Raw genomic sequence first — 9,422 nt, 5'->3', positions numbered from 1 at the left:
TTGTTGCCACAGAAAAAATTTAAATGGATCCACAAAAATGTGTATTCTTTTATTATTGTACTGCCTTTGTAAACAAATGTAAAGACGTCTTATATTTGTTTACCGAGGGAGTATTTTTTATTCAGCTCTATTAGAGTTGTGTGAGTTCAGATTTGTACCATTTTATTAACATTATTAATATATAGTATATATTTGTATGACTATCGGACGGACGACGGCGAGAAGAGCAGGTAGAGGTAGAAATGCCGATGGTGTGTGAAGAATATATCTGCACGTGCACAAGTCGCACGCTGTATTGAAGCGAAGACATGGCTGGCTCATCAACAGTCGGCCGGAGAGCAATTGTCTGCATGTGACACACGTGAGTAAATAGCATAAAACTACTAGTTTACAGGCTTTGGTTCCAAAAAACTACCACTTTTTAATTTTTCTCAAAAAGCTACCAAACACGGGGTCCGCTGTTTCAAAAAACCCAAACCCTCGGTGACTAGCGATTTAACCGTTTTTCTGACGGATCGGGCCCATCTGTCAGCCCACGTGGCCACGCGCGCTCACGACGCGGACGTTAACGGCCGTTAGCCGACCGGCCCGGTCGGAACTGGGGTAAATATACCCGCTCGGTCAGTCGGGCGCACCCACTCGCTCACTCTCTCGTGCTCGCTTGCTCACTCCCCTGCTCTCAGTCCCTTACTCCAGTACGAGCTCGCCGCCGCTCGCCGTCTTCGAGGCCGGTGGCCGTCGACCCCTTTGCCGTAATGCCTTCCTGGAACGACGAGGAAACCAGCTCGGAGGAGGAGTGCGAGGTTGTCAGCATGGACATGGGACTTATGGTAAGTTCTTTGCCACCTAGGGTTAGGGTTAGGGTTAGGTGTTAGTAGCCCTAGGCTACAGCCATGGATGTTGCTGAGTGTAGTGTTGTTGTTGTGTGTGTGATACTGTTCTTGATTAGTGAGGGTGGGGTTTGATTGTAGGATTGAGGTAAAACCTAGGGTTCATCTCTGTACAGTGTTAGGGTTCATGCTGATTTGGGGATTTTTTAGTGATCAGGTTTAAAACCTAGGGTTCATCTCTGGTATTGAGTGCAGATTGAAACTAGTGTTTGTTGGTTATTATGGTTGCAGGAGGAACCAGACACCACTGTGGAGCCCCTTTTCTGTGGCCAACTTGAGCTTGCTCATCCCAAGTGCATTCTGCACCAACTGAGGCCTATTAAGCGTGTTGCTTTTGAAGGGCCTGTAATAGGAAGGCGTTTCTATGGCTGCCCAGTCCAGGTTAGATGCCAATCAAGTTTTCTGCTATGGATGTTCAGTTATGTTATTAATAGTTAGAAAATCTCAAGTTTATCAATTTAATAAGGGAATTGAAATAAGGTACTAGTCCATTTGTAATAACTTATCACATTTACAAATGCAGGAAAATGGTGTGAATTATGGTGTTGTAGAGTGGGTTGATGGGCCTTGGCCAACTATTCTTCAGAGATGTTTGTGCAAGCTATGGGAGATGTTCCATGAGCAGAACATTGGAAGGGTACAGGACAAGGAGAAGTTTGAGAAGGAGTTGGCCAGGCTTAAGAGTGAACATGATAGGGAGTTGGCCAAGCTTAGGACTGAAAATGACAAGCTTTGCATTGAGTACACCAAGCTTGTTGATGATGTATCCAAGATGTTTGATTGGCAGGATGGTAGGGTGGACAAGCAGGTGTACCAGAAACAAGTGCAGGAGGAAGAACTTGAGAAGAAGAAGAAGGAGCTAGAGGAGAAAGCTATGTTGGAGGTGCAGATGGAAAAGCTCAAACTTGCAAAAGAGCAAAGGTGCATTTTGCAGAGCCAAGCTGATATCATCAAGAACACCAGGAAGGCTATGAAGGATGTTCAAGTTGACAGAGATGTTCTTAAGAAGGAGAAGGACAAGCTTGAGCTTGTTGTTGCTGAGCTGCTGAAAGATGGCTATGGCAGCAAGGAGAAGTTAGAGCAAATCAAGGCCATCCTTGAGTCTTGAACTTGCTGTGATATGTTGGTGAAGTAAGTACATCCAAAGGCCTTTATATAAGGAAGTGGCCTGGCATGACTGCAAGTGATTATGGGTGTACATTTTGGGGGAATGTGAAGTTTAACCTAGTGTAAGAACCTTATTTCCTATGTTGTTAAGTTGTAATGGATCACCTATGGTATTAAGTGTTGTAATGGATCTCCTATGCTATTAAGTAGTGGAAATGGATCGCTTATGCTAATAAGTTGTGGAAATGGATCTTGTATGCTGTTAAGTGTTCAACTTGATCTTATATCTTTTATATGTTATTTGCTAGCCTACATATATTATTTCTGTGGGTAATTGGGCTTAGTGGCCCACTAGTCTCTGACCAAATGCAGCCCTAGGCCTACTAAACCCAACCCCATCCATCTCTCAATATAAACCCGTACCCACCCCCACCCTTTCCCAGTGACTCCACCAGCCGCCACCCAAAAGAAACCCTACAGATGGATCCTAACATGGGAGATGTCACAGAGGAAGAGGGGGAGGCTATGGAGGTTAGGACAGCAGCAGCAGCACAGAGGAGGAGGAGGCGGCGCAGGCAGATGGCACTAGAGGCGGCCCAGGATGAGCAGTAAGAGGAGTTCAACCACCGACTCTCCAACAAGGTACTGGAGAAGTGCAATGATGAAGAACTAGAGTTGGTTTTCACTGGCGGCGGGGGAAGGTCATTCATGGAGATCATTAGGTGGGCAAGGATGAGGGCAGTCATGGCTCCTCATCTAGCAACTAGGGCCAAGTGGGTCCGTTTCTTTGAGCGCTATGACTGATATGTCGATCTATCTGTCTATCTTGCTATCTATCTTTCTATCTGTAAGTCAATTTCAGAGAGAGTTTTGGTAGTATTTGTGAGATTTGGATGTAATCTATGAGACTATCTTTCTATCTATGTAACATTTGGATGTTTCTGAATAAATGTACTTGGTCAGCACCATCAATTTATCAAGTGTTGAATCCACATATAGATAAAAGTTGCAGATGAATTGAAGTTGCAGACAAGTGCAGAATCCACATACAGTACCATATTACAAACCAAATCAAACAGTGCAGTATCAAGTACTTAGTGAGGCAATGTTATTACAAACCAAATCAAACAGTGCACTTGTAGCAGATTGTCTAGGAGTGCACTTGGCTTCAGCTAGTTACCACTTGCATAAAAGTAATCTTTCAGCCTCCCAGATGGCTTCCTGACCCTCTTTGACCCCTCCTGCACAGCACTTGTAGAAGATTGTCTAGGAGCAATGAAAGATCCATTGCCAGCTCTATTGGCAGAAGTTGACCTGGTGTTCTTTGCTGGAGAAGACCTTGATGACCTGGTGTTCTTTGCTGGAGAAGACCTTGATCCATTGCCAGAAATAGTTGTGTTCTTCTTCTTGGGAGGTGGTACTAGTGTTGCAGAAGAGGTGTTGGTCCTGCTCTTCTTGAGAGGTGGTGGTGTTGCTGTTGTAGCTAGTGTTGCCCTCTTCCTTGATCTAGAAGTTGTCTGTGTTGACTCATTTGTTGTTGGAGGAGGAGTTGGTGCAGGTGCAGAGGCAGCAGGTACCCTTGGTGGCCTTTGTGCAGTTGCAGCCATTGAAGAACCAGCCTCAGAGTAGTTTGCTCTATTTTCCTACACAACAATATTAGTTAGAACTATTTTTCTACAAATGAAATGAATGTAACAATGCAATGAATGTAACAATGGAATGAATGGACATACCTGGTGCTTGTTCAGCCTCATCTGGAACTTAGGTTTCAAAGGGACACCACAATTGTTGATCATGTGCCCTTGCTTCTTCCAGTTGCTGCATGTCACTGTACCAATCCTAGAAGTATCCTTTTTAGCTGGCACCTCAAACAGGCCTTTCCTCCTGGTAGTTTGTTTTTTACCTTTCTTTTCTCTAAAAACAGGGGGAGAAATATCATCACCAGGTGTATGAGGCCAATGGTCAGGACCTGGCACAGGGAATATGATGTGCTTATATGTCTCACAATACATGGGTTTCTTGAAGAAAGTAGAAACATAGTCTTCAGGGTGTATCTTCACTTTCTGCATTGCAACAATGGCATGACTGCAGGGGACAGCTGTCATGTCCCACCTCCTACAGTCACATGTCTCATTGTTCAAATTAACACAATATGTGTTTTCAGAGCTACTTGTGACCTGCCATATGCCTGGCCCTGCCATGTATGCTTCACAATATTTAGCCCACTTCTTCCCCTCTTCTAAAATCTCTGAATAAGTAGGTGTGATTTCCCATCTGCATGTCTCTGTCTTCTCTCTGATCTTCTGAAACCTAATCATCAGCTTTGTTCTTATGCCCTCTAACATAGTCCTGATTGGCTTGTTCCTAACATCCAATATCATTCTATTGAAAACCTCACTAAGGTTGTTTACTAATAGGTCTGTTTTGCACACAGTGTCCATTTTATACCTAGCCCAGGTATATTCTGGTATCTGTGACAACCACTGCCAAGCTTCTAAACTTTCTTTTTTCAAATTCTCCATGCCTAAATCATGTCCATGTTTGGTAAAGGAATAGGCAGCCTGATCTAAATGTTTCTTAAGTTCCTCTCCTCTGAAACCAGCAGATTGGAAATTGGCATAAGTATGTCTAAGATAAAACCTTTGTGGAGAGTCAGGGAATACATCATCTATTGCATTCAACAATCCCTGTTCAATATAGTGTAATCTTAAGTGTTACTCATCTACTGAATAACATTTTACTCATGGCAAATGTAAAGGCAAATGTAAAGACTAGGTTCAGAACAATACCTTCTGCCTGTCAGACATAATTGTGTATTTGCCAAACTTATTGCCAGTTCCAATGACTGTTCTCAACTGTGTGAGAAACCATGTCCAACTTTTTGTCTCTTCCTTATCAACAACACCAAAAGCTATTGGGAAGATGTTATTGTTGCCATCCCTCCCTGTAGCTGCCAATATCTGCTGACCAGTGCTTAGCTTGATGAAGCAACCATCCAGACCTGCTAACATGATAACATGAGTGCCTAAGTACATCAATGTTTAAAAAACATATAAATTTCTGAATACTTACCTATAAATGGCATGCATCCATTCAGAAAACCCTCCTTGCATGCAAACAAGCAGTAAAACATATAGTGAAACCTTGGGGTAGGAGCTGGGTTAAGTGGGTTCTCATGTGTTGTTACTATGCACCTACTGCTAGGGTTAGTATCTAGCACACACTGCAGGTAGTCCCTTATTCTGTGATACTGGAGTTTGTGATCTCCTTGCACAACCTCAACTGTTTGCTTCCTTGCCCTATATGCCAAGCTTTTAGGCACATGCACACCAAACTTCTTCTTTGTGTATGAGATAATTGTGTCAACACTAGCTCCAGGGTTGGATCTGACTGTATCCTCACAAACCTTAGAAACCCAACTGACTGTCACCTTTGTTTTCTCTCCACTTGCTCCACAAGTGTGATCCAGGTTCATCTTCTTAATACTGAAAGTTGCCTCATGAGCTATCTTGGAGGCAACTATGTAAAACTCACAACCATGTTTTCTATCAGAGCACCAAGCAATAACCCTAGTTGGTTCATTTCTGTGATACTCAAAATTCCTAAGAGTCCTCACATGAAAAATTCTAAGTGCTTCTCTGAACTCAACTACATTTTTAAAGCACAAATGCATTAAAAACTGCTCATGTGCATCAGGCCTTTTTGGACCATACCATCTCCTCTCCTTCTTCTGCTTCTTCCTACTCTTCCTTCCAGATGGCAGCCTTGGTGCATCCTCTTCATCACTTATGCCTAAGTCACCTGGAAAACAGTACTCATCAGCTTCAGGGACATAATCTTCAAACTTGATGTGCTCAGGCTCACTGTGAGACTTGCTAGTTGGGCCAGGTTTTCTAACTGGCTTAAGCTTTTTGGCTGCTTTTGTAGTTACAGCAGCAGGATCCTCTACTTCTTCATCTTCAGAAACAATTGGTTCTTCCTCCCAAAACTCAGAAGGTTCTGAGTTAGCTGCACAAAAGTGCTCTGCAGTATCAGTGCCAGTCTCATCTTCACCCCTACACCAAGCTTTGTAAGAAATCTTCTCCCCTCTGTAATCACCCCTAAAGAACTAAAAATCTGAAGATGATTTGTCATCTTCAACTTCATCTTCTTCCTCTGATACATCTTCTTCTTCTTCATCTGCTTCTTCTTCTGCATCTTCTTCTTCCACAACTGTTTTCCCCTTGTTCAAGTTGCTGCTTTGCTGTGTGTTCATGTAGGGCTCATCAGGGGTTAAAGCTGGCAAACTAGCACTAGAGGCAGGGTACAGAACACCTTCTTGTGAAACTCTGTAAACAACATGTTCACCAACATGATCAATGGGGATATGTTCCTCATCTGCTGGGCTTGGATCAGTAGCTTTTCTGACACTGATGTTCAGTACCTTCTTATCAACAAATAAGTCAAGCATTGACTCTAATGCCTCCTCACTATCCAGGGCCTCCACACCCTCCAGCCCCTTTCCCTCTTCCTTTACATAAGTCAGAAATGCATCCATGCCATAGCCATCCAACTCAACCAATGCTAATATGGTCAGATAACTGATATCTGAGGAAACTGAATACTTTGTCTCCATATTATCTATTCCTTGAAAATGTAGCCTCAAGTCCCAAATCTCTTCATCTAAGCTGTATGATTAAATTGACAAACAACAATTTTTTAAGTCACTGAACATTACTGAACTTTCTTCTAATTATAGTGAATGCACTGACCAAATGAACTAACCAAATGCACTTTCTTCTACACTGACTTAACCAATAAAATATAGTAGCATGCCAAGAACAAACAATTACTAACCCTAGTTCTAATTTGAACTAAAGCACCTAGAAATTTTAACTAAAGGACCCAGAAACATTGACCAGTGCTTACCTCACTCCACCAAAGGACGACGCCCAATGGTGGCCGCCTGCTGGATCAGCATGGATGCGCTTCGCCACTTCCCTAGCTGCACGGACTTCCGGATCTGAGCTCGCCAGATCCACATGAGCCGTGGGCGGTGATGGCTGCTGCGACCGCTGCGTCGGGAAGCTCGAGCTGCCTAGCCATTTGTCCACCTCTGAGTGTCCACCGCCCTCCTGGCCGGTGCCGCCTTGGCTCAATACCTCGCCGCCAACAACATTTGGCTGCGCCGCCACCATCGCCCATCGAAGTCACTATGGGGGAGAGGAGGGGGAGAGGGGGGAGTGAGAGAGTGTGTGGCCCGACCGACTACTTTGGTTCCGACCGGACCGAACGGGCTAACGGCCGTTAACGGCCGCGCCGTGAGCGCGCGTGGCCACGTGGGCTGACATATGGGCCCAGTCCATCAGAAAAATGGTTAAATCGCTAGTCACCGAGGGTTTGGGTTTTTTGAAACAGCGGACCGCGCGTTTGGTAGCTTTCTGAGAAAAACTAAAAAGTGGTAGTTTTTTGGAACCAAAGCCTGTAAACTAGTAGTTTTATGCTATTTACTCGACACACGTGGATGTTGGGATCTTCCGATGACATGTATCGTTGTATTAGTCGCTCGGGAGATGAGATGATCCACATCAAAAAAGAAGAAACGAAGCACCCGTCGGACGCTCACAGAGTTTAGCAACTGGTGGCCGTCGGATCGTTTGCTTGATGCATTTCCAGCCGTTGGATTGAGCTCATGGAAGGGCTTGGCCGTCGGATCGAGGCCGCGCTCCTGTAGCAATGAATGGTTACCTCTCCAGTGTGCCACCGCACGTAATTACAGTGCCCCGACGAGGTCATTTTCATCATTTCACACGCGGACATATAAAAGTCAGTGGCTCTCGTGAGAGAAAACCTAGCCGCCACTCCTCGCCGACTCGCGCCACTCGCCTCCTCCTCTTCCTCCTGCCTCGCCTCTCTAACCCTAGACCCGCGCCAGCCTCCGTCCAGATCCAACCCCACGTCGCCGTCATCTTGTTCACCCAACAGGCCGCCGCCGCACCGCACGAGGTGGGATGTGACCCATGCCCCCGTCGTCTCCTCGGCCCAGCCGACCACCCCTCCTTTGTGCGCCTCCTCCTTCGCATCGGGATCGGACGCGGCAAGCGCTCGTCCTCCACCGCACCGCCCCCTGAGCCGAGGACGAGGGCCTCATGCCTGACCTCTTTGTGCTCTACCGCGACCCCGCGCACCCGCCACGCCTGCTCGTGGTGCAGTCGCGCCTCCGCCGTGGCGCCCTCCTCGACTCCAAGCTCTCTGAGGTGCTCAACCTCGCCAGTTCCCTCGAGGAGTCCCGCAACGTCTTCGAACATGCCGAGTCCGCTGCCAAGGGCGTGCCGCCGCACCTCATCGTCCAGAACCCCGCCTCCCGCGGGCGCAACCATGCCAGTACCCAGCTAGCTTCTCGGTGCCTACTGCATAGCTCAAGTGGGAGTGTTTTTTGCATTTAGGTAATGGGGTTGCATTGACAAATACGAATTAGGATCGCATTTCAGTTGTTCCAGTTCCATGTTTATTACCCAGTTTCTTAAGATCTGCAGAGTATGCATGAATTAAAGTGCCCATTTAGGCTACTAAAATTTTGCTTCTTGTCTGACAGGGGATTGTGTGGGGGGAGGAGCATCTTTCATTTTTTCTGAATGGAGGAGGCACATTTAGCTTATTCTTCCACCATTGTTAAAGCTACAGAAGTTGGATAGCAGAATCATAGAACTCTACAAATAGTATGTTGTGACTGTCTCCTTACTCAATTCATGTAGAAAGATAAATCTCTTCGCACTGTTTTTGTTGGGGAACGTAGTAATTTCAAAAAAATTCCTACGCACACGCAAGATCATGTGATGCATAGCAACGAGGGGAGAGTATTGTCTACGTACCCAACGCAGACCGGCTGCGGAAGCGATGACACGACGTAGAGGAAGTAGTCGTACGTCTTCACGATCCAACCGATCAAGCACCGAAACTACGGCACCTCCGAGTTCGAGCACACGTTCAGCTCGATGACGATCCCCGGACTCCGATCCAGCAAAGTGTCGGGGAAGAGTTCCGTCAGCACGACGGCGTGGTGACGATCTTGATGAACTACAGCAGCAGGGCTTCGCCTAAACTCCGCTACAGTATTATCGAGGAATATGGTGGCAGGGGGCACCGCACACGGCTAAGGAATAGATCACGTGGATCAACTTGTGTTAACTTGTGTTAACTTGTGTTTCTAGAGGTGCCTCTACCTCAGTATATAAAGGAGCCAAGGGGGGAGGGGGGCGCCGGCCAAGGGAGAGGGCGCAGGAGGAGTCCTACTCCTTCCGGGAGTAGGACTCCCCCCCCCCAATCCTATTCCAACTAGGATTCCCCAAGGGGGAAAGAGGGAGAGGGGTGGCCGGCCACCTCTCCTAGTCCTAATAGGACTAGGGGAAGGGGGGAGGCGCGCAGCCCCCTTGGGCTGCCCCTTTC

General features: G+C 46.4%; 2 protein-coding genes across 2 annotated transcripts in view; both read left to right on the top strand.

The window, feature by feature from the left end:
- Positions 1-755: 755 nt before the first annotated feature.
- LOC119308958 lies at positions 756-2,187 on the top strand. Its single transcript, XM_037585096.1, has 3 exons — positions 756-830; positions 1,122-1,271; positions 1,414-2,187. The coding sequence occupies exons 1-3, from the start codon at positions 756-758 to the stop codon at positions 1,996-1,998; spliced, it is 810 nt and encodes a 269-aa protein (XP_037440993.1). The 3' UTR covers positions 1,999-2,187.
- Positions 2,188-8,125: 5,938 nt separating this feature from the next.
- Positions 8,126-9,422, top strand: part of LOC119308957 — a 5,790-nt gene continuing 4,493 nt past the window's right edge. Inside the window, exons 1-2 of the mRNA XM_037585095.1 lie at positions 8,126-8,360; positions 8,455-8,513. Coding sequence (XP_037440992.1) covers positions 8,126-8,360; positions 8,455-8,513 — 294 coding nt within the window. The remainder of the gene's footprint in view (positions 8,361-8,454; positions 8,514-9,422) is intronic.

This window comes from Triticum dicoccoides, chromosome 5B (genome assembly GCF_002162155.2).
Source record: "Triticum dicoccoides isolate Atlit2015 ecotype Zavitan chromosome 5B, WEW_v2.0, whole genome shotgun sequence".
Classification (NCBI taxonomy): domain Eukaryota; kingdom Viridiplantae; phylum Streptophyta; class Magnoliopsida; order Poales; family Poaceae; genus Triticum; species Triticum dicoccoides.
Note: the sequence above shows the minus strand (reverse complement) of the source record. Positions and strands in the feature narration are given on the sequence as shown.

Bases quoted from the DNA above. Each gene is read 5' to 3' on its own strand.
- LOC119308958 (XM_037585096.1), top strand. From the start codon at position 756: ATGCCTTCCTGGAACGACGAGGAAACCAGCTCGGAGGAGGAGTGCGAG. The intron at 831-1,121 runs GTAAGTTCTTTG...TTATGGTTGCAG, and splicing joins GCATGGACATGGGACTTATG to GAGGAACCAGACACCACTGT. The intron at 1,272-1,413 runs GTTAGATGCCAA...TTACAAATGCAG, and splicing joins TCTATGGCTGCCCAGTCCAG to GAAAATGGTGTGAATTATGG.